Source organism: Rhodamnia argentea, chromosome 8 (assembly GCF_020921035.1).
Source record: "Rhodamnia argentea isolate NSW1041297 chromosome 8, ASM2092103v1, whole genome shotgun sequence".
Classification (NCBI taxonomy): domain Eukaryota; kingdom Viridiplantae; phylum Streptophyta; class Magnoliopsida; order Myrtales; family Myrtaceae; genus Rhodamnia; species Rhodamnia argentea.
Genome location: NC_063157.1, coordinates 8,170,669 through 8,194,559, shown reverse-complemented (window position 1 = coordinate 8,194,559; position 23,891 = coordinate 8,170,669). Strand labels below are relative to the sequence as shown.

General features: G+C 44.1%; 3 protein-coding genes, 1 non-coding gene and 1 pseudogene across 5 annotated transcripts; 3 read left to right on the top strand and 2 right to left on the bottom strand.

Moving 5' to 3' along the window:
- Positions 1 to 419: 419 nt before the first annotated feature.
- On the top strand, positions 420 to 2,864 carry LOC115736686 (pentatricopeptide repeat-containing protein At3g46790, chloroplastic). Its single transcript, XM_048284048.1, has one exon. It carries the CDS (start codon positions 525 to 527, stop codon positions 2,508 to 2,510), a length of 1,986 nt encoding a protein of 661 aa, XP_048140005.1. The 5' UTR covers positions 420 to 524; the 3' UTR covers positions 2,511 to 2,864.
- A 382-nt stretch (positions 2,865 to 3,246) lies between these two features.
- TRNAV-CAC lies at positions 3,247 to 3,320 on the top strand. Its single transcript has one exon. It is a non-coding gene; the product is annotated as a tRNA-Val (tRNA).
- A 2,468-nt stretch (positions 3,321 to 5,788) lies between these two features.
- LOC115736566 (methylsterol monooxygenase 2-2) lies at positions 5,789 to 10,934 on the top strand. Of its 2 annotated transcripts, none has more exons than XM_030668319.2 (7): positions 5,789 to 5,965; positions 7,314 to 7,451; positions 8,148 to 8,293; positions 8,435 to 8,554; positions 8,630 to 8,842; positions 8,943 to 9,023; positions 10,465 to 10,934. In XM_030668319.2, the coding sequence occupies exons 1-7, from the start codon at positions 5,936 to 5,938 to the stop codon at positions 10,544 to 10,546; spliced, it is 810 nt and encodes a 269-aa protein (XP_030524179.1). In that variant the 5' UTR covers positions 5,789 to 5,935; the 3' UTR covers positions 10,547 to 10,934. The 2 variants fall into 2 exon arrangements, with proteins under 2 accessions (XP_030524179.1, XP_048140046.1); XM_048284089.1 differs by lacking the exon at positions 5,789 to 5,965 and adding an exon at positions 6,395 to 6,673.
- Positions 10,935 to 14,118: 3,184 nt separating this feature from the next.
- On the bottom strand, positions 14,119 to 16,239 carry LOC115736562 (probable protein phosphatase 2C 24). The gene is made up of 4 exons (XM_030668310.2): positions 15,417 to 16,239; positions 14,964 to 15,299; positions 14,660 to 14,765; positions 14,119 to 14,560 (listed from the first exon to the last, which is right to left on the bottom strand). Exons 1-4 carry the CDS (start codon positions 15,915 to 15,917, stop codon positions 14,220 to 14,222), a joined length of 1,284 nt encoding a protein of 427 aa, XP_030524170.1. The 5' UTR covers positions 15,918 to 16,239; the 3' UTR covers positions 14,119 to 14,219.
- Positions 16,240 to 19,769: 3,530 nt separating this feature from the next.
- LOC115736699 lies at positions 19,770 to 23,891 on the bottom strand (annotated as a pseudogene).

Genomic DNA, 23,891 nt, shown 5'->3' with positions numbered 1-23,891 from the left:
GTGATACCATTTGTACGGCATGTGTGTGTGTGTGTGTGTGTGTGTGTGTGTGTGTGTGTGGAGGATTGATTGGTGATTGACTCGTCGATCAAGTCGGTTACAGTACGTGGTATGGGCTTGTGATATAGTTTTAAGGAGGGTCCTCGAGCTGACCATCTAACGACTCGAGCTCGGGTTGTGTTTTGAGCTACTCTGGGGAGTGTTGTGCTTGTGTTTTGTCTTAAGCGGGTTGAAAACGATCGCTTGAAGTCAGTAAGAGCAAGGGAAAAGTCCCTTTCCCAAAAAGAAAGGATCGAATTACGGGGGCCACATAAATTTTTGCCGCTCATGTTTCCATAAAAAGCATCAGATTCCCCGTAGGCAGTCTGTCTCATCTCGTGTCTTCTCTTACTACAATCTCTCTCTCTCTCTCTCTTCCCCCTCAGTTCTCCGCTCACCGCCACCGCCACCGCCACCATCCCATTGCCTTTCCAAGGCTGGTCACTCCTGCTTGCTCCCCGACCCCTTTCCCTCTCTCTCGTGTGATGTTTGCGTTTCAGTCTCCCCAAACCGTCCAACAACCCCCTCCTCTTTTCAGCAAACACCTCGAGTGCGCGGCCACTCGCAGCTCCTGCAGGCCGCGTCCCTGCTCTTTTTGTACATTGAATCCCGCCATTTCCACCTCCACGACCACCGCCGACAAGAACCACGTAATCCAACGCCTGTGCCAAAAGGGCGAACTGAAGCGGGCGCTTCGCGTCCTCTCTCAAGAACCCAACCCCACCCAGCGCACCTACGAGCTCTTGATCCTGTCTTGCGCCCACCAGGGCGCCCTCGCCGAAGGCCTGGACGTTCACTGCCATCTTTCCGAGAATGGCTCCGACCAGGACCCTTTCCTGGCGACCAAGCTCATCAACATGTACTCTGAGCTGGACGCCATCGAGAATGCCCGGAAGGTGTTTGATGAAACTCGCAACAGAACTATATATGTTTGGAACGCGCTGTTTAGGGCGCTTACCTTGGCGGGTCATGGAAACGAGGTCATTGATTTGTATAGAAGGATGAAACGGGTCGGGATTCCTTCGGATAGGTTCACGTATACCTTTGTGTTGAAAGCATGCGTAGCTTCGGAAGGCGTCCTCTCGTTTTCGCAAAAGGGAAGGGAGATTCATGCCCATATTCTACGGCTTGGTTACGAGGGCCATGTTCATATCATGACTACTCTGGTGGACATGTATGCCAGGTTTGGGTGCGTGAAATGCGCTGGAATCGTGTTTGGTGAGATGTCACAGAAGAATGTTGTTTCTTGGAGTGCTATGATTGCTTGTTATGCTAAGAATGGGATGCCTTTTGAAGCTTTGGAACTTTTCAGGGAGATGATGCTTAAGACCCATGATTTGCTTCCAAATTCTGTGACAATGGTCAGCGTGCTGCAAGCTTGTGGTGCGCTTGCTGCATTGGAGCAGGGTAGGTTGATTCACGGATACGTTCTTCGAAGAGGTCTAGACTCAATCTTGCCGGTCATTAGTTCTCTGGTGACAATGTATGCAAGATGCGGTAAGCTTGACCGAGCTCAACAAGTTTTTGATAAGATGGATGAGAGGGATGTAGTTTCCTGGAATTCATTGATCTCAAGTTATGGGATTCATGGGTTTGGAGAGGTGGCAATTCAGAATTTCAACGAGATGATCATCAGTGGAATCTCACCGAGTCCCATATCCTTCGTTAGCGTTTTAGGAGCCTGCAGCCATGCAGGGCTTGTCGAGGATGGGAAGATGATGTTCGACTCGATGGTAAGGGAGCATAGGATTTTCCCTAGCGTGGAGCACTATGCTTGCATGGTGGATCTTCTTGGCCGGGCAAATAGGCTAGACGAAGCAGCCACAATCATAGAAGAGATGCGGATTGAACCAGGACCTAAAGTTTGGGGATCGCTCCTTGGATCGTGCAGGATTCATTGCAATGTTGAGCTTGCAGAAAGAGCAAGCGCAAGGCTTTTTGAGCTCGAACCCACAAATGCTGGGAATTATGTTCTCCTAGCCGATATCTATGCGGAGGCCAAGATGTGGCATGAGGTGAGAAGGGTGAAGAAACTTCTAGAAGCTCGGAGACTGCAAAAGGTCCCCGGTCGTAGTTGGATTGAAGTCAAAAGGAAGATATATACCTTTGCTTCAGTGGATGAATTGAATCCACAGATTGAGCAGCTTCATGCCTTGTTGCTTAAGTTGTCAATGGAGCTGAAGGAAGAGGGCTACGTGCCGCAGACCGGAATTGTGCATTACGATCTTGATTCGGAGGAGAAGGAACGCATTTTGTTGGGGCACAGTGAAAAACTAGCCGTGACCTTTGGACTCATCAACAGCACTAAGGGGGAAACGATACGGATTACCAAGAACTTAAGGTTATGTGAAGACTGTCACTCTCTGACGAAGTTCATTTCCAAGTATACAAAGAGAGAGATCCTCGTCCGGGATGTGAACCGTTTTCACTATTTCAAAGATGGGGTGTGCTCCTGCAGGGATTATTGGTAGCTTGCCGGCGCAATTCATCTAATGGACTGTCTTTAACAAGAGGCAAAAGTTCAGTTTAGGACCCCAGAACGCCGCTGAAACTCAATCATGTTCGAGCTATAAATGAAGGACGGCATCTGGAACTTGCATTTGATCACCAAATTCAATCTGTCCCTCCCATCATGATTTACATACAGAGGGTTGTCTGAGAACAAGGATAGAGCGACCTGATGTACTGTTTGAAACACAAATTTTACTTGTATAGCATTTCTGTACTCATAAGATCACAATGGCATTCGAATCCTTCGTTTGTATCTTTTACCTCTCTAGATTTACGGTGACGGTGATTGACGAATGAATGGAAGTTGAATGAGGTTTCTCGGCTCACTCTGTATTCATACTTCATGTTCGCTCCGTGGCATGGCAGCGCCAAATCTAGCCAGCATCGTCGTTCCTTCTGGCTCAGCAGAGAGTTCGTTTGGCAGAAGGCGGAACCGTCTTCCCATGATTGTTACTGCCTCGGCAATTCGGGAATGAAAATGGACGTTGAAGTTGATGACTCTGGCTAATGGCGGCAAAATGGCAGTCGGAATCCAGCCTTTGTCACTTACAATCCAGAAACAAGTAGAGATGAACCTCACCCAGCCAAACAAGAGGAAGGGCAAGAAAATGGACCAACTGTTGCGGTTGCTTTGTAGGCGAATGATTCGGCAAAACTTATATAATATATAAATTCGACAAGAAAATGTCAACTGGCGTCTGGGTGGTGTAGTCGGTTATCACGCTAGTCTCACACACTAGAGGTCCCCGGTTCGAACCCGGGCTCAGACATTTTTCATTTTGGCTTCTCAGATTTTTAATATTTGATTTTTTGTTGTTGTTTTTTTAATACTTTTTCAATTAAATTAAAACAATATGGATAATTGGCGAGCAAGATTTGTGATAGAACGGTTCTATCTATAATTAGTCTCCCTCCAACTCTATATATATAATTTCCTCGGTATTGTGGAACCTCTTCCTAAAATGAAAGGTTTAAACTTATTCTTTTGCATCGGGAAGCCGGATCATCGCGAGGACAGCAATTGCAACGAACCGCGCAATCGACGGTCATCGCAGACGGCCCCGCCTTCCGATCGCAAGCCGCATAGGCAACCTCGTGACCGGAGAGGCCGAGACCATGCTGCTTTGGGGGCCGGCCATCATGTCGCGGTCAACCATCACGGGGCCGCTGACGGCGGTGGTGGCGGCGCCTCTGGAGCCATTTTCATAGGGGCGGTCTACATATCCAATGGGGATGGCGGCGGGGGCGGGGTTGGTGGGTGATTTGGTCGACCGGGCATGTTTTGATTTCACCAAGGCTTCTGTTCCTTCACCACCGCGAACATATGGATCAATCCGATTTAGCCTCGTTGCTTGTTCGGTTGAGCAATTGGAGGATCTCCATTGATGTACAAATATATTAGATCAGATTGAATTCGACGTTACACGTCTCTATTTTTTTTTTTCCTTTGGGTGGAACACGTCTGTATTCCAATTCATACAATTTTGTTGAGAAAAACTACGAAAAAGTTGTAAATTTATTGCACATCTTTTTGTCCTTATTTTCATATGGCAGTTGGGAAATAAGTAAAAAAGATAAAAGAGAAAGGAAAGCAAAAAGGGGAAAAAATAAAATTCAGAAAAAATTGCAAAAAATTGTTCACGCTAGCGTTGGCCGTGCCATTTTAGGATGATCGATGCTCATGGATCGCCACGCAATCAATTTAGGGTCAAATTTAGTCGAAATGACTAAATTGGCAAATCGTCAAAAAATTTATGACTAAATTGACAAAATGTCAAACAATTTTGGACTTAATTACCATAATTAAAAAGTTTTAAGACTAAATTAGTATAAGTGAAATAGATTTAGAATTAAATTGGCCAAATAAATTGATTTAGAACTGAAATAACACAAGTGTAATTTTTTTTTTATCGAAACCCAATCACCACCTTCAGACGACAATAATCCACCATCCTGCCTTTGATCCTCCTCACCTCACCAATCTACAACGTTTCACCATTGTTGTCTCTACACGTGATTGTTGTGGCTTTGATGGCCATAGCCACGAGGGCCCATTACCCTTTCTCCGATCGGTCGAAATCGGATTGCCGGGGTGACTCGTGACATTGCCTTGTCAACTCCACCATCGCTAGAGTGCCGTGACATAAAGAACCGTATCGCCGATCATTGACCTTGCAATTTCTGTAGCCTCTATCAAGATTAGACGAATAAATATCTTTGGCCATTATCACACTATTTCAATATGCTCGTGCATAAATGTGTTAGAAGTCAAAATGAAAATCTTAAACTAAAGTTAAAAGCTTGGGCCATGTATATGACGTCACTACGCCAAACAGACATGCCTGGGGATGATGACTGGAACCTCAAATATTGCTGAACAATCGTCCTGATCTTTGCATATTCAAAGAAGGAATGAGTCAAACCCGGTCAAGCTTAGACCGAGAGGGCAAATTCAAACTTTAGGGGAAGATGTGAGTGGCGTTTTGTCCTGGGCGAGGTCGGAAGCGCCTCGAGAGTCGAATGTAGTACTTTGTCGGAGGTTGTGCCACGTGTATTATTGGCATCGGTCGCAGCAATCTTGATGCAGCACTGTCTTTTCTCAAAAGTTTCTCGGTCGCGTCAACATAACTCAATGCCCCGACGGTGACCCGTCAGTCAATTACCCGTCACTCGATATCCGAGCTCGACTCGATTCGGTAAAACTCGTTTCGTGGATGAATTTTAAATTTGGACTCGAGCCCGGGCTTCAATTTCTGCAAAATGTGACATTACGTCAACAATATCGTGATCGGGGTTATTTGTATACTTTACGTATCCAAGATAGGCGGGTGATAGAACTTATATATATGCACGCCACGGAATGAATCAAAGAACTGAAGACGTTTCCAATACTGACCTATAAAATATATATAATTTCGCGACATTCTCTGACGAGAGGATATGGACCCGGGTCATATGAAAATGGGTGACAGAGGATCCGCCCGTGCGGTGTGTCACTGTCGAAGTGGAAAAGCCATGTGGAGGTCGGTGGAGCAAGTAAAAATATAAATATAAAAAAAGCAAAGAAAATATCTGGGGCAGCAGAGAAAAGAAAAGTTAAAAAAAAAAAAAAGGGCGGTAAAAAAACGGAGATTCCGTAAGGCGAAACGGTCACATTCACTCGTCGTTTTCGATTCTCTCTTCTTGAAGGGGGGGGATAAAAAGGAAAATAATATCAATAAGGCCTCAGATTCCCTCCCCCAATTGACAGTCTGTCTCATCTCGTGCCTTCTCTCACTACAATCTCTCTCTCTCTCTCTCTAGCTCAGAGTTGTTCTTCACTCTGCTGCCAGTGCCACCATCCCATTCCCTCTTCAAGCCCCGTCGCTCCTGCTGTCTCCTCGTCATGGCTTCCATCGTCGAATCTGGTTGGCTGGTACTCTCTCCCTCTCTCTCGCTTTCTCTGTTTGCCATCCTCTGCCCGCCGGGTTCTGTTTTCTTCCCCTTCCTTCCTTCCTTCCTTCCTTTCCCGTTTCTCTCTAGCTTCCAGTTTGGTCTTTTTCCCGCTCGCCGGATGCATCTGGATCTGCTTCCGCCGTGGGAAACGATGCTCCCCTGGCTCTGATTGGAGCTCTGTGCCGTAGGATCAGGGTCCCTCCGTTGCGAGTTTTTTCATCTGCCGGGAGCAGTTCGGACTGCGAAATGCGGCGATGCCTTCGGTGGCGTCGGATTGTTCTCGTTGCATTTTTTATTTTAATCGCGTCTCCTCTGCCAATGGTGCTCGTTTTGACTCCATTCGACACGGGGCAGTTGTAGTTCGATTCGATCCTTGACCCTTTTTTTGTTCTCTAGCTGTTTGGTGGATGACCAGTGTCTGCTACTGGACGTGAGGATTCTGGGCAATCCAGAGCCGTGTCTTCTGAGGCCCTTCATTCTTTGAACTTCTCCGTTTCACTGCTTTCTCTTCCCTTTAATTTGCTTTGGAAAAAGATGATGAGTTTTCACGTGGGCGCTGCGGATTAGGCTTGAAGATCTTTTGTAGTGTTAATTAAGCGAACATGCAGGCATTGTTGAAGGTTGGCGCAGTTTGGAGCACTTTTTGGGGCACAAGGAACAAAGAGATGGCCTTCTCTATCGATTTTTGGTTGTTCTCTGCTTGTCTGATGAGAGCTTAGACGTTAGAAAGTCTGCATGTCTGCAATTTCATCGTGATACGTTCCTTGGTTTTCCATTTTGCAATTTCTATGGGGCAAGATAATTGGCATAAACATTGGAGCTTATATGTCTTTGAAGGAATTAAAATTTCACCGGTGCGCCTTCTTTGTCCACTGATCCAGTCACACAAATCCGAAGTCTTAAGGCTCTCTGGTGCCAATTCTTACCAAGATCATTGTCTTGTGGTTTTCTAGCTTGTCTTCCTCCCTTGGCCTGAGTAATCGTCGAATGCTAGAGAAAATTGGCTAGACTTATTGATTACTGCAATCAAAGAAAACTAAAACAATATCTGTATTCGCCCCTTGTTGTTCTTTTTGTTTATCATGTTATTAGGTTATGATGAAGCTCTAATTCTTTGGTTTTCTGGCTCCCCATAATTCATTGGCTTTGACAAGTATCCCTCGCAGTATTGGCACGAGAAGAAAGCAACATTTTTTATTTTTATTTTGAGAGCTCTAAAATACTGCTCATATCTTAGAAACTCTTGCTGCCTTCAGTTTTCTATGCCTCTATTCACCCTCCTAGTGGGGATAAGTGATATTCATTCTTTTTTTTCCCTTTTTATGCAGCATCTGGTCACGCATTTCAGCGACTTTCAACTGGCCTGCCTCGGAAGTTTCTTTCTTCATGAAAGTGTGTTTTTCTTATCAGGACTGCCTTTTATATTTCTCGAACGAGCAGGATGGTTAAGCAAGTACAAAATACAGGTTGGACTATTTTTTGACGAAGTTTTCCCTGGTTTCATTTTTCTCATGCATTCCCATCTTTGATAGTATCACACTTGGTCTTGTTTTAAGAGTCTTCTTTCCTGCTTTTAACATGGGAATGGAAGTGGTGATCTGTGTAGATGGCAGATAAAACTACCTTAATGTTTTTAAACATAAAGTAATCTATCTTTGCAAAAGATGCTTGCAAAGATATGCGCTCGTGCACACACATATATTTGTGGCACTCAACCTTGTATTGTGTAAACAGCTTTTGTGTTCATTCAAGTTTGCTTATACAAAAATTTTGAATATGTCTCTGCTAGTTTGATGTCTAAAAGCATGGGCAATAAAAATTATCAAAAGCTTATCACTCTCTTCTTAAAAGGCTTATCATTTAGATGTTGCGTACTTATATTGAAGCAACATCATTGGAAATAAGATTGTTGCCTGTGATAAAAGTATTCCTTTGCGACAGCTGAACAAATCATGATAAGCAATATCAAGGGAACACGAATGGTAAAGCTAAGCATTCACAACCTCATCTCTCTGGTCAGAAAGGTTTCTGCTGTTAAACTTGAAGTTTGTGTCAATAATCCTGGTCATGTTTGTTTAAGTAGTACCTTTAAGTTTACTTTTGTCATCTATGGATTCTCCTATTCCTTCTTCCCTCTTTACGGAGTTTAATATTTTGTGCAGCCGAAGAATAACACCCCTGCAGCTCAGGAAAAATGCATCACTCGTCTAGTACTGTATCATCTGTGTGTAAACCTACCAGTGATGATTTTCTCCTATCCTGTCTTCAAATTCATGGGCATGAGAAGTAGTCTTCCCCTGCCATCCTGGTACTTTCAGGTTCCTTATATATGAATTATTCTTTATCTGCAACATTCGTTCGAAGTAGTCCTCAAGGTTGGAATGCGTCATTACCATCCATTTGTAGCTTTACTGGAGGAGCTACCAACTTCCTCCCTTGGATGTTGCAGGAATACAGTGTTGACACAGATTATATTCTACTTCATCCTTGAGGACTTTGTATTCTATTGGGGCCACAGGGTTCTACATACAAAATGGCTGTACAAGCATGTTCACAGTGTCCACCATGAGTAAGCAAGGATTTTTCACAGTTTACTCTAGCCCTTTCTTTGGAAAAGTATGTGAATGTGCTCATATTAACACAGATACGCCACGCCCTTTGGACTCACTTCCGAATATGCACACCCTGCTGAGATACTGTTTCTCGGTTTTGCAACCATTGTTGGCCCTGCCATTACTGGGCCCCATCTGATCACTTTATGGTTATGGATGGTAGTCAGAGTGCTGGAGACAGTTGAAGCTCATTGTGGTTACCATTTCCCATGGAGCCTTTCAAACTTTTTGCCAATATATGGGGGGTAAGTGTTACAATTTTGTCACTCTCTTCATTATGCATTACATTGAGTTGCTCCTCCATTGACCTTTTTGCTTGAAATATCTCCTTCATACATCTTTCAGCGCTGATTTTCATGATTACCACCACCGCTTGCTGTATACCAAGTCTGGAAACTACGCGTCAACCTTTGTATACATGGATCGGTGAGTTCTTAACTTCATGTTTATTGTGAGGCCATAAGATTTAAATTCTTCTGTGTTCTATTAATCTTTTAAGGTAGTCCAAGCCAAAAATGATGGTGAAAGTACTGCTTTTTTATCAATTTTTATCTTCTGTTATAATTTTCCTTAGTATTTTACCTATCATCTTATGGATGTTCACTGAATTTAATGAGCGGGAAAATGCCTACATCAATGAGTAAAAAAGGATGATATGACATTGCTCCATCTAATTTTGGAGGTAAGATTTATCCTTTATACCTGCTTTGCTGTCTGCATTTCCTATAATCTAGTCTTTTTCAACGGCAAGAGCTGTTCACAGTTATAACTGACTTGCTTAGGGCTTTATTTGTTTAAGCAAAAGCAGAAGGTACTTTTCTGTTTTCCAAAATTTAAAATATCAATTCCGAAAAAATATGAAAAGTTCATATGGGTAACTTATGTGTCAACATTTGCATTTTGTGAACGTTTTAAGTGTTCCAGCTTTTAAAAATGTCAAAAGTGTGCAAGCTGCGAGATTTCAATGAGCAAAACATGTAAAGTCAAAGTAATCCAAACAGACCCCAACAATTTTCTGTTCCTACTTTGTATTTGAATGGCATATATGTAAATCCTGTCCCATGCATCTCTAATGGATGGGAGTTTTTTACCATTCCAGATAAAAATAGGAGCAACCTTTAAAAGTTTAAGTTGCCTTCTGTGCCTGTTGTAACCTGAATTGTCATATTGACCGTAGAATCATTCCTTCAGAGCATGTGCGCCCGTGTAGCCTGCTGCACTCTCCAGGAATGTATGTTTTTTTTTTTTTTGGCATTGAGTGTTGTGAGCCTTTTACAAACTGAAGTTCCTCTGAAACCCTTTATCTATGGCTGTTTGTTGAGAGACTTTTTTCTGTATCAGAACTTCTCTACTTGATCCTTTTGTCGTGTCTTTTCCTGAGTAGAAATGGACTGCAAATAATTTGTAATTAGCCAGCTTTATACTATGGTTAGATGATAATGTTTTATGAGCAACTCTTATGGTGTACACTGTGTGAACAATGTAATTGAATAAGTGTTTCATCACAGAAAATTTTTAATGTGCTATCATCTCAATTAGAGGGCCTATGGTACCCCAAAGGAGGTGGGGCACTACTAAACTTTTTTTTTTTTATTGGACTCGCATCTTGAATCTCGAAAGCATTTAGGCTCATAAGAAAATATGCACAGCACATCGTTTGGACACAATGCGTAAGTTGTTGCATGCATCAGAGATATGTGTGATTTATTCTCCTCCTAACCACATGATCTTGCTTATGCTTCTTTCCCTTCATCGCTAGTTATTGTTGGGTCAGGGCTTTGCTCTTTATAGAGATGTTGATCATACGATGTCCTTGATTATCGCGAGCCTTATTGTCGAGTGGTGGCATGTTTATGTATGTTGCCAGGATCTTCGGAACCGACAAGGGGTACAGAAAGTTGAAGGCCTTGAAGGCTGGGCACATTGAAGATTCCAGCAAGGAAATGTAGCAAAGGAAAATTTTGTTAAGATTCTAGAAATTGGAAGTGGCTGTATGGTTATGGTTATGGTTATGGTCATGTCAGTGGAAGGTTCTTTTCGGTTAGTGCATCATCTTCGTTGCAACCTTTTTCTGTCATTTTCAGTATCTTCTGTGATGGGGAATTAGTGGAAAGCTTCCCGTGAACTAGTTGTGCCTCTCCTATTTTCTACATCGATGAGATGGTGTGGCCACTAGCCTGTTTGCCTGACTTTGACCTTTACCTCAACTGAGTCTGTTGGTAATTTTGCATTTCATGTTGTTAAGCATATGTATGATTTAAGTTCCTCACTGGGAACCGTCAATTGCTGTATGTAAAGTTCTTTGAAAATTCTGATTTTTGAGGACTAGGGAATTTCGATGGACGGCTTTGGATGTGGAGGGCTTTTACCGGAGAGGGCGACATTAAGGATCTAGAGTCCGAAGTGTCGAAGCAGGATCAGTTCGGCCCTTGTCGTAACTGAGACTGTTTCTTGGAATTCAACTATCTTCTTCCATTTCAGGGAAGGAATGGTTTGCCAAAGAAAGTGTCGAACTTTTTGGCAAAATTTCTTCAGATTCAAAGAATTCATTTCATCGCCTTCACTCATTTGGAACAAAGTTTTGAACTTTCTTTAAATCAAACGAAAGCGTTCCACGTGAAATACTCCGTAAGGTTACATCTTTTGGAATACAAAAGCTGGGAAAGTTGGCCAAGGTTCGACCTGATCACATTGCTACATCCTGAAATTCCTTTTGACTTTATATGATCCCAGTCACTCTGTTCTCTTTCTATTTTCCGAACAAACAAACTCGTTTTCTTCTTCTTCTTCTGTTTTTTTTTTTTTTTTGGGTGAATACAAAGCCTTGATCTTTGCATGAACAGAGAGCACAGGCAAAGGCGAACTCGTAGTGAAATCCCGTGGAACAGCCTCCGTAATGAAACAATTCGCGAGCTCAATAAACCATAAAATTTCTCGGAGACAAAGTCGACAAATTATTCTACGAGACATGTTCTTGAGATTAACCCTAAAACCTCGTCCTTCTGGAGGAGCTCCTCCCTCCTGCCGATGGACATTGTGTTTGGAGGTAGCTTCCCTTCTCTAGAGCCATGTCAACTTAAGAGCCCACTTCATGTAAATGCTGTCGATAAGAGGCATCTCGACGATTAGGCTTCAATACGTATCTGAATGGAACAAAAACATAATCTCTTCTTCTGCAAATACCTCGGGCAAAAACCTATATATCCATGCGAGTCATCCACTTAGTACTGTACCCACAGACATGCGGAAAGGATCGAGAGATGAGGCCGGAAAATGCCAGGTCCGGAATTCGATTCTCGTGAACACCGCACACACATATGGATACAGAAGCGAGGAGAGGAGGAAAAAATAAAATAAAAATCCACTGAATACCGTCGCTTACGGAAGGACTAAAACGAGCTTCATTGGCAAACGGGATGAATATAAAGGTAAATTCCGATCGTTGACTTATACACCGATTCGTTCATTTCGGAGATCCCCTTTGATACAAAGATGAAGAGCAGAGACCGCCAAGACAGATACTTGGGAGCTGTTTCGCCGGAACTCCTCTGTGATAAAATATCTTCTACCGAAATTCATTTTTTTATTTTTTTTAAATGTGATAAAGGGTCACGTAGAGATCTTAGATAGAAAAGATCCAGATACTAAAAAAATCAATACGTGAAATTTGAAAAGATTTCGATAAAATTACACAAATATGGTCTCCGCCAGAGTTTAACTCAATGGAGAGACTTTATGAGTACAACTCAAAGAAAACTGATAGAATAGAACTTGAAAGAAACTATACAAACGTAAATTGAACCGGAGTTTGACTCGACGGATGGCTTGGCAAGCATAATTCCTCTCAACGGATAACAAACCAAACGTATCTAAAACTATACCGGAATTTGACTCAACGACAGAGCTTGAATATGACTCGACAATACACCCAAGTTTGACTCGACGGAGTAAAATCGAAAATAAAAATAAACGTCGGAGTTTGACTCAACGGCGAAAATCCGAAAGTTACAATTAAGGAAAATAAAGCGCCGTATCATAAGTAAAAATAATTTTTTGTTGATTTGTTCGAGAGGCTGCCTTCTATGGACACTTGGAGGTATTTGTAATGGTAGGAAATGTAACTACCCGGTCGTGGCTTTTTGCGAGTTGATAGTCGCCACGTCTATCGTTTCCCACGAACTCCTTTGAGTAGGTCCTTGAACAATTATTGGTTTTGGTAACTGTTGATAATTGCAGCAGTTCAACTCTTTTTCTCGGATCGGTCGTGCCCATGTTCTCCTCCTTCATATCTATTGACCCAAATCCTCGAATGCTGTTGATAGCCTCTAGATTGCCCGTATTGACTCGGCTCCTTCCTTTTCGTTCATGTGTTCACGTAAATTTCCGTTCTTTAAGGATTCCTACATTGCATTTCTAGGAAGCTATTTGCCTGTCGATAATTGCTCTTCGGCCAAATAATTCAAGAGCAAATATTCATCCTTTTTTATGCTCTTTGAAAAGTATTTAGATCTTTGATGGGATCCCCTTACGTTGGAACCAATTCTTAAAGCTTGCTTTGTCCATTCTTGATATATTCTTTTAATTTGGACACATGACATTACCTTTTATCTATCTAGATGGCTCGTTTAGAACTACCCGATCGTGACTTTTTGCGAGTCGATAGCTTTCATGTCTATCGTTTCCCACGAACTCCTTTGACTAGGTCCTCGAACAATTATTGATTTTGGTAACTGTTGATAATTGCAGCAGTTCAACTCTTTTTTATTGGATTGGTCGTGCCCATGTTCTCGTCCTTCATATCTATTGACCCAAATCCTCAGCAATCGTTGATAGCCTCTAGATTGCCCGTATTGACTCGGCTCCTTCCTTTTCGTTCATGTGTTCACGTAAATTTCCGTTCTTTAAGGATTCCTAGATTGCATTTCTAGGAAGCTATCCGCCTGTCGATAATTGCTCTTCAGCCAAATAATTCAAGAGCAAATATTCATCTTTTTTTTATGCTCTTTGAAAAGTATTTAGATCTTTGATGGAATCCCCTTACATTGGAACCAATTCTTAAAGCTTGCTTTGTCCATTCTTGATATACTCTTTTAATTTGGACACATGACATTACCTTTTGTCGATCTAGATGGCTCGTTTAATGTTTCTCTGCTAATCGATACTTGCATCTCACGTGCCTTAGCACTTGACTTCTTTTGTATCTTGATCCTGCCAAAACGCTTTGCTCCTCACGTGTTTAGTACGTGTGCTGATTTCTCACGTGCATACACCGATTTTCTAAGCACATGTACCGACGGATGGATTAGTTTGATTTGCCAAAAGGAGCAAACGATAGGAAAAAAAGAAAAGAGGCCGGCAAAAGTGTTAAGCAAGCGGTAGATCGCCAACCACCTCCTGCACATTTCGTGATTAACAAAGTCGGTTCATTTGCCTCATCAGGAGATCCATGTCGCAGTTCGTTTGCGCCAATCTCGCCCAGCAAAATTACAGATGGACCGCACTTAATTCCGCTTCCACTTTCAATTAACAAATTTCGATCTTCAAATTAAATTTTTGCATAAAAGCTACGGCAGAGAAAGAGAGAGAGAGGAAAAGAAAAAAGGGTGAGGCGAGTTCTTCGTGCTAGCAAGACCTCCTGAGATCCACCACGACCACGCTGACGTTGTCCGTGCTGTGCCTCGCCAGCGCCAGCTTCGTCAGCAGCAGCGACGCGTCCGAGCACGGCCCGTCCGACCTCTCCCCCACGCCCATCCCCGCCGGCGCCGGCTCGGCCGCCCCGTTCTTCCGCGGCGGCGCGTGGATCCTCCCGCTCAGGCACATGCGCGCCACCCTGCACGCCGTGTCGTTCGAGACCACGTCCCACAGCCCGTCGCTCGCGAGGATCAGGCAGTCGTCGTCCGCCGTCCGTTCCACCACCGTCACCTCCGGGTCGCAACTCACGTACGGCTTCAAATAATTATCGCCTGCACCGCAAGAAATAACGTTTTTGCTATTCCATTTCAATCGAAAAACCAAAAATGAAGAGAATAGTCCATTTATCGTGCGCCACCCGACGAACCTACCAATAGCTCTCGACATTGCGAGAACTCCGAGGACCCGAGGTCCGTCCCAGTAGATGACCCGACCACCCGCTTCTTGGATCCGATTCAGCTCGTCCGGCCTATCCGGCTGCCAGAAATCACCTCATTAAAATTCGCATACGTTGGACGAATCCTTAATATATCGAGCTAATACCCGCATGAATGGACATCCATAAAATATCGGATTCAGGTTCAGGTTCAGGTTCAGGTTCGGTTCATGTTAAGTACGAGATTTTGCAGGCCACTCATTTTCTGGAGTCAACCCAACCAAGAGAGAAGTACCGACCTTGTGATCGGAGGAGAGAGGAATCGCCTTGCCTTTGCGCGAGAGGACGGCCCTGGAGTCGCCGCAGTTGGCGACGATGATCTTGTCGGGGCTGACGATGGCGACGACGGCCGTCGACCCAACCGCCTCGCACTCCGGCGACTGGAGCTCGCACCTGCACCTCTTGTGCACCGCCGCCACGCCCTCGTTCCACGCGATCGCCTCCTTGTCCATCTTGCGAAAGCTCCGCTCCATCGCCGCCCTCCAATCCGTCGGAGCCGAGCCCTCCTCCGCGTTCACCACCGCCAGCTCCTCCTTTATCAGCTCGTGCATCCTCTCTCTACAACGCACTGCCACCTATCAATGAATCCAAAGGCCATATTTTAGAGCTCTCACCAAAAAATATAACTTTATTTTTTAAGGATTAAAAAAGCTAGCGATGTTGTTTGAATTTAGTTAGCCCGAAATTCTTACATGAGAGCAACCATGTCCGTCGTACACACCGAAATAATGCAGCTCGGTGGTGGGCTCGCCGCGCCGGCGGCTAAAGGAAGGGTGGACGGCGACCATGTCTTCCATCTCTCTCCTCCTCCCGCAGACGGACGAGACTCCGAACTTCGGATACTCGTTCGGGAGCTCCAGAGCAGCCGGGCTGGACTGTGTCCTGCTCAGAGCCGTCGTCATCATCGTCACTCTGATCAGGCTCAGAGAGTCATCGCTGACGGACGCAGCCTTGCGCTCCAGTCTACCGTCCCCCAATCCACCGACGCGTTTCTCTTCGTCGGAGAAAGAGCTCTCGCTGGCGCCGAGCAGCTTCCTCCGTTTTCGTCCGCTCGCCGTCTCGCCGCCGCCGCCGCCATTGACGAACTTGAACCGCCGGATCTCCATCCTCCGCCGCCTCGCCGCCCTCGAGGTCGGCTTGCACGCCGGGTTCGCCTCGGTCTCGCTCACCACCCCGCAGCAGATCTCCGCCATTGAAAGAACCAGGAAAGCAAAAGGAATCGCCTTTCTCTACCCTTTCTCTTTTGCTGTACCACCTTCTTCTTGGTCTTCGTCTTCTGTACCCCTTCAAAAATGCGCAATTACTTCCGGCCAGATTGATGCTAAAACACCAGAACGAGGACGTGAAAGAGAACCCAAGATCGCTCAAAAGGGAGTTCCACAAGCAACCCCATGAGAGCTGACACCTCGGCCTTCCGCTGCGTCGTTCGTCACAGTACAGTACGAACCAAGCTCTGAAATGAAAATCAAAGAGAAGCTGATTTTTATTTCCTTCCTTCCTCGTCTACGAACGAAGAAGAAGAAGCGTCGTCTGGCGAGTCGCGACGGGGCAGGTTCCCTGATGGCACGTCACGCAAGTGTTTCTTCCACCTAAATGAGGCCATCCCAGCCGTCCATCTCCTCCGTTGAAGCCGACCACGTGTACTCTCGCTCTCTCTCATGCGTGGCCCCAATCCGACATCCACGAACGTTGGTGCGATTGGAAGGCGGATTTGAGAATTTTCCTGCAAACTAATCATGTGATGACTTTAGACCCAAAAAAAAAAAAATTCATGTGATGACTGAAAATCAATTTTTTAGATTCAGAACAAACAATGTCCTTCGTTTTATTAACTTAAAATTTTAAGTAAATTTTATCTTATTCGTCGATTTATTGAGCGGAATTAGCTTTACGTACTTTAAAAAATTACATGTAAATTATTTATTTTGAATTTCTGAAATTAATTTCGTGCAATTATTGACTCGAGAAGAAGAAGGAAGGCAGTGGGGGCACGCATGTGGTCCCACGCGTCCTTTTCGTTTCGAAATGTAAATCCCCTCGATTTGGTGCCACGCGTCCTTCGCATTCGCGCTTAGGGGAAAAAAAAAAAGAAAAAGGAAGAAAGATGGGATTTTCTTTTTCTTTTTTATTTAATTTGTTTATGTTTGGTTTTTGAACTAGACAAAGGACAGGGGACTTTATTCTTCTGGCATGTCGTGTCCCAATGGGATGACGATACGTATCGGTGGCGCAGGTTTGACATGTGGGCCCACACGTCCCCATCGTTGACGTCCCCGTCATATGTGTCTGAGAGAGAGAGAGAGGCAGTCTCCGGATCGGCCACCACGTGTCCCCAACGGAGCGGGACCCCGGGTGCCCGACCCGTTAACCGCGAGGGACACGGGCCCCAACGGAGCAGCCTGTCATGGCCGCCGGCTTGAGGCTTTTTTTTTTATAAATAAATTTAGTTTAATTTAAAATTATATTTTAACGAAAATATGCTTAATTAGCCGGCAAGGTTTAGTTTTTTTTTTAAATAGCTATAATCACTTCAAATACTTATTTGAGACAATAAGAATATTTTAGGCTATTTGCAGATTCTCATTTAAAAAAATGGAAGCACTTAAAATTCTTATTTAAAATTTTTTTCTTTATTAATTAAAATGCTTCAAATATATTCAACATTATTTTCACCTTTAACATTAGATGTGCTGTACTTGGGAATGTTATCCATTAAGCGTCGAAATTATAAAATAAAATATTTATCAAATTGATATGTGATCTTGCTAGTAAAGAAATTGAGGATGAAGACGTTAATATTATAGGTACTGGATTCGATTACCGGGCTCAATAAAGATAGATTGTAAAAATTCAAGAAAAGAGAGGTGAAGATAGAGTTGACCAAAAAAAATTGCCAGTGTTAAAATATGATTTGAATTGAAAATTTTATCGAAATTGTTTTTTTTTTTGGGTCATATTTTAATCGAAAATGACGTGGTGTAGGAAATTAATAAAAGAAGAGCTTGAATATTCAAATCAATCAGAGAACTTCACCCAAAAAAAATAAAGGAAAATAAAATCAATTAGAGTTAAAAAAAAAAAAAAAGACCAAAAAGAAAGTAGTCCGATGCGAGTATTCCGCAGAGGAGTCGTTCGCGAAAAAGTCCCTTTCAGTTTCAGGTGGTGGGGCCCCGGGGGGGGCGGGGGCGGAGACCACAATTCCGGGTGGAGATTCCTCGGGCACGTGGCGAGCTCTGACTGGACAACGTGTGCAGAGACAGATAGGACAGTACTGTGGAGCTGGGTCCCACGGGGGGAGGGGTTTGGCGAGGCCTCTCCTAATGTTGGGGTCCACCTGGATGGCAGTCGTACTGCCATCTGCAGGATGAGGTCGACAGAAGACGAAACTTGAAGTCGCCACGTGGCGGTGGATGGCCAAGCAAAAGCTTACTTAACTCGACCATGGTTAGCTGATCACATCATTTGTTCTCTCACTCTCTTTTGGTTCCTCGCCTCGTCCTTCTTCCCCATCCCTCCTCGACGCTTTAGAGAGAGAGAGAGAGAGAGACAAACCAGGCGCGCTTTTGGGGACTCTGGTTATACTTCCTTTCATCGAACCGCGCAACGAGAGACACGCTCGGGTTACGCTCCCGAGGAGAAAAAGATCGTTTAAGTCTTGGACGCGTGGATACATGGATGAGAGAGAGAGAGAGAGAGAGAGAGAGAGAGAGAGAGCGCAACAATGGCGGACGTGTGGTGGGTAGGCGCTAGAGAGGGAGAGACACGTACGTAACTTTAGCGTTGGTTTGGTGGATGGTTTACGTTGGTTCTGCAGAGAAGTGAAGAGAGGGTCATTGCGCGGAGGCTTTAATAGCAAAGAGAGGCCGTCGGGTAGCGGAACGATTTGCCGTGTGCATCGAGCGAGATACTGGTTACTGGCTCGGATGATGGTCGGTTTTGGCGAAGAGACGAAGCCCCGAAAGGAAGGGCAAAAGCGATGACAAGGGACAAGCACTGTGTGCGTGTTGGGGAGAACGGCGATTTCAGCATCTGCTCCTTCCGCCTCCGTGACCGGTAATCGGAACCCCGTTCCGTTCCGCTCCGATGATTGAAGAACGGTCGGGCATTGCTTCCCCGCGTAAGACAAGGACATAAGGAGGAAGAAACGGTTGCCTCACACAGCTCTCCCGAGACAACTAAGAGAGCCCGCAAGCAAAAACCTTGTCCTTGGTCGGGCTTCATAATCGCATGTGCCCGCAAAATCATATCTCAGTTTTGCTAAAGATCAAATAATATGGATCGTCTGTTGTTTATTTAAGTAACAAATGGTACAATTCAAGTAGATTCATTTGATCTATTTGCGACCCCTACGATCCATTTATTATAACATAAATTTAGCGACTCACGAAGATAAAATCATAGCGAGAGTGGGGTTTAGATAAATTGCAAATTCATTTCGATCCATGTACGATTTGTTCACGATTTAATCATGTTTATAATTATTATGACTCGTTCATTGAGGACGAAGATTGAGTCATCGGTTTGGCTTTGTTCGAACCCGAGTTGAAACTTTTGTTGCTCGCCCTTTGCTTCCCCTGCCTCCTCCTCGGAATATATCGGGGCTTAAAGCTTAAATCAGCCTCAAAAGCAATGCCCGAAAGTCCACTTCAAGTTCAATCAGAACTGTATTTTGCAGCCGAGGGATTTCGACTACGTAAGGCCCAAATGAACAAGCCCAGAGGCCTCACTGGTTTGGTTAGCTGATCGCTTGAGAAAATTAGGAGCAACTTTGTCACTAAGATTAAAAGATTTCAGCACTCCAGATAATATCAACTCAGATATTTGTTGGGGGTGTGGTTCATACTCTTTAAGAAAGTACGTGGGTCCCATTTCACACTGAGCGAGCGAGGGTCTGAGGAAGCCGCTCCGACTGGATCTCAAGGGAACAAGACCCCTTAGATATCAGAGGATTTTTATAGTTTTAGCTTATATTTTTTCGTTGGTAGTTTGGCTTAGGCTCATAAATAGCTATATATATATATATATGCTTATGATTTGCTAAGTAACTAGGACGGCAAATGAGTTGACGTTAGCTGACGACGGTGAACCCGATCAAGATCTACGTGTTGAACCGTTTTCGAGCACAATAGAGAATTCAGATCCTTTGGAAATAAACTTACACGCTCGGTTAGTGGGGTCATGTGCCACGGTGCAATAGAGTTGCTTCTTATGTTGTCCTTAGCCCATTCGCATGCCAAATTCTTGGTCAACTTGTACATTGCTCCTGCCAATCAATTTCGAAAAGAAAAAGGACTGTAATTTATTTAGCTCCATGTTAAAAGTGCTTAGATAGTTACTTATGATAATATTGGCTTACCTTTGGTGGTGGAGTAAATTGGTCCGACTCGTTCACCGAAACGACGCCGCGGATAGACGACAGAAACACAATGCTTTTGGCTCCCGAGGCCTTGATAAGGGCATGTGCGAGCTGGCTCAGATGGTAAGCCGATTCGAAGTTAGTTGTCATGATGAAGGAAAAATCTTCCGCTAATATATTCCAGAGTCGGCTTTATTCTGTTGGTCCCAACGTTGTTGATCTGCCACACAAACCACTCCCAAGAACATGAAAGCCAGGTACAAAATCTCTCGAAAGGAAAGCGCGACTTGCGACCTTGTCATTAGATCCACAAGATCAAAGATGACTTAGACTTACGAGGATGTTGAGCTTCCCGCCGAAGAGGGAGGACACATCGAGCATAAGCTTCTCTCGCTCCGATCTTGAGAAAACATCACAAGCCGAACCCGAGACTCGGAAACCCTTGCTATTCCAATCTTTCAAGCATTCATTGATATCGGCTGCATTTCCGGAACAGGTATACATGGTGGCCCCAAGCCTTGCTAGTTCCTCGACAACGGCATGCCTAATCATGGTACAACAATACGGCTACTGAGCCTTAATAGACGCGATACCTAGGAATGTGCTGAAGATCTGGTTGCTCTCGCAACCGAAAGTCGAACCGATGATTAAAGCCTCAGAATGCACTGGACTTTCGCTTGGGAAACCACAATAGGAGAAGATGAACTCTACTAGCTAATGATATGTCAAACTTGCTATTAACGTCTAAGGACTAAAGAACTTGCGAAGGTTTAGGTTAAGTCTCTCGTCATTTTCGCAGGATAGAAGTTTAGATGGCGATAGTATTAATTGCCGAGGTTACTATCAAACATTATTGAATTCAGAAGCGCGCTATCACTTCGAAAAATTTCTTGAAGGTTTGAAGCCCAGTCTGACAAAGCCTGGCTGAAAATGATTTTTACGAGCCCAGAAAGGTTTTGAGTCGAGATACTCAAACCTATTTGTTGTAATACATAGAGAGAATAGATAACATAGAACCAACAAAACAAAAATCATAAAATAAATAATTTATCATGAACACTCTAATAAAGTCATAATTGGAACCTAAGTAAGTCCTTAAACTGTTTCGTCTGAGGTCTTGTTTGGACCTCAGAATCCCTTGAATGTAAAACAGTTGCGCGTTAAAATCCTTCGACAAGGTTTTGCTGGTTATGGGTTCTAGGCCCGGATCGACTATGGCCCAAAGAAGGTTGCTTGCGCGAGAATCTTTTATCGAACTTAATCCGTTCGTTTTCCAAAAAGGAGTTAAGGGTCGGTTTTGGACAGAGAGTGTCAAATGCAATAGATTTACACAGAAGGGCGCGTTACAAACGGGCTTTCGACAACTTCGACGGCCCAATGCGCAATAGTGACAGTATGTTGACAGACTTCGACGTGACCCCGAAATTGAATCGACGGGATCGTAGGACACAATGCTGGAATTCAATCGACAAAGATCGGACAGGGAATTATAGGACATAATACTTGGAATTGAATCGACGGTATTGGACGGGATGGGTGAAGGGTGCAACACCGGAATTTAATCGACGGTGCTTGAACCTAACGAGCGAGGCGCCGGAATCTAATCGACGACACCTAACTCTGGATATGATACTCGCCGGAATTGAATCGACGACGGGAATCTCAAAGCTACGACTAGGCTAGGCTAAAGGCTAAAGGTTAAGAGCTAAGAGCTAGTTTGATAATGCAGGTGTTTTGGATTTGTTGTTGTCTGTATCTTTGCTATTGCGATGTATTTATAGGCAAGCTCTTTAGTAACCGCCGAGCGGTTTCTTCCTTTGGCCCCACGCTTTGCTTTTTTCCATAAGCCACGTGGAATGACGGTTTCCTAGTCTTCGCGCTTTTTCTTTTACCTCGTGGGGATTACCGCCAACCGCTTTGATCGTGGCCTCCCTTCGCGCGCTTTTCTTGTTCTAGAAGGAAGTGGCGTCAGAATTTATCCCGACACGTGGCACCTTTCTGATTGAAACGTTCCTTGCTTCGGTGTTTCTTCCCGTAGCTGATTATCGCTTCCTCACGTGCTTGTCACGAGTCTCTCTTGGTTTATTTTGAGTGTCAACAAAAACAGATAGAGGGCAGAAAAATATATGATTAGCAATTGGGGGTGCAAGGCGTACTCTAATAAAGTCATTACCGAGTTTAGGTACGTAATGTAAATCATTAACACAACCTTTCCATCCTCCACCATCATCCACGTGTCATTCCAGGATGAGCCCACTAAGAATCATGTGTACGGTTGCGATTTGATTATCTTTCACTTATTATGCTCTCCATTTTTCCATATTTTGGTTTGTCTTGGCTAAACAACCTATTATAGAGCACCGTCCACCGGCATGCCCCTCGAAATGGATCGGCCAAAACCTAACTCTTCAAATGTTTTTTTTTTTTTTTTTAAGAGAAAATGCGGACTATCATTAGTTAGACATTACGCGATTAATGTGATTGTCATTGTTGAAATTTGAAAGTCTTTTCATGGTCGACAACAGCATCAAACGCCTTTGACTTATGCCTCCATGACGTTGATATCTAAGGCAACGTTTAATGGTCTGAATTTGGGTCCGAATAAGATAATTCGAATAAGATAATAAATTATCCTATCCGATATTTAGCAACGTCCTCCGGACCGGATAAATCCGGATAAGAAATCCAGCGGAGGGGTGGGATACGCACCGATTGAATAAAAAATAATAAATCCTATTTTCTAATGATGCGGTGATGAAGCCGCCATCCGCATATGGCTTATGTGTTCACCGTGCAAGGACCATCACCACCACGAGATCGTCATCGCCTCCGACAACCGCGCAATCGCCATCCGCCTCCGACAACCACCTATTGCCATTGCCTTTGACAACCGGCTATCGCCATCTAGTCGGCCGATCATGTTCTCGTACTAAGGGTAAAAAGGACCACCTGTCACCACCTCCGACGAAAGCATCTTGGCCACCGTTCGAGGATCAACGCTATAACAGCCCATAGCCGTCACCTCCGCCCTCAACCGTCGTCGTTGCCTCCACCACAGCCCATCACCATTGATTCTCACCGAGCAAGCCGCTGTCATCCTTGTCGTCATTAAGCCTGAACTCGACCGATAAGGTCGATCCTTGGATCTCGAATCTGAGGTCGGCTAAGCCCTAGATCTCGTCCGTCTAGTGCTGTGCTAACGTGGTTCACTTCGACGGCAGATCCTTGACTTGATTTCGATTGCGACGGTACAGATTCTTGATGGTTTCTTTCTTAGTTTGATTCTAAAAAAAAAAAAAAAATCAATGTCTAAACCAACGGTAGGTTTCTTTCAATGGTAGTGTTCTTTCGAATTGTTCATTGGTCGTGGCTATTATCATCATCGTATGTAGGAGGTCATTAGCATGATCGCACACCCGATATCCATGTTATATCTAGACATCTACCAAACTATGATGGGATTTTACAAAATCCAAAGGACAATCCAAAGGATTTCTAATCCAACCTTATTCTATCATATCCCAATTCGTGTCCGGACAACCAAGGGTAGCCTAAAGGAGTTTGTGCAGTACATGCTACATAACTCCATCTTGGTCAAAAGTTTAGTCTAATTGAAAATTGAGAAGCGCAACCCTGAACTAGACTCAAGTCTCAACCTATCTAAGACCATAACAGTTGATCGATTACCAAAATCATGGGCATAAAAAGAATGAAGTGTTTGGTGAGAGAGATAGAGAAACCCGATTCCTTCGGTTCCACCGGTGACGAGAGCGGTCATTGCCTTGACCTGAAGCGACCACCACCTTTTCAT

What these genes read in the sequence shown, in the direction of transcription:
- LOC115736686 (XM_048284048.1), top strand. Translation starts at nt 525, where the DNA reads ATGTTTGCGTTTCAGTCTCCCCAAACCGTCCAACAACCCCCTCCTCTT.
- LOC115736562 (XM_030668310.2), bottom strand. Translation starts at nt 15,917, where the DNA reads ATGGCGGAGATCTGCTGCGGGGTGGTGAGCGAGACCGAGGCGAACCCG. An exon ending in CTCTCTCCTCCGATCACAAG is followed by an intron (nt 14,766 to 14,963) that starts GTCGGTACTTCT and finishes GATTTCTGGCAG; the next exon opens with CCGGATAGGCCGGACGAGCT. An exon ending in CGCAATGTCGAGAGCTATTG is followed by an intron (nt 14,561 to 14,659) that starts GTAGGTTCGTCG and finishes CTTGCGGTGCAG; the next exon opens with GCGATAATTATTTGAAGCCG.
- LOC115736566 (XM_030668319.2), top strand. Translation starts at nt 5,936, where the DNA reads ATGGCTTCCATCGTCGAATCTGGTTGGCTG. An exon ending in TTTTTGCCAATATATGGGGG is followed by an intron (nt 8,843 to 8,942) that starts GTAAGTGTTACA and finishes TACATCTTTCAG; the next exon opens with CGCTGATTTTCATGATTACC. An exon ending in ACCTTTGTATACATGGATCG is followed by an intron (nt 9,024 to 10,464) that starts GTGAGTTCTTAA and finishes GTATGTTGCCAG; the next exon opens with GATCTTCGGAACCGACAAGG.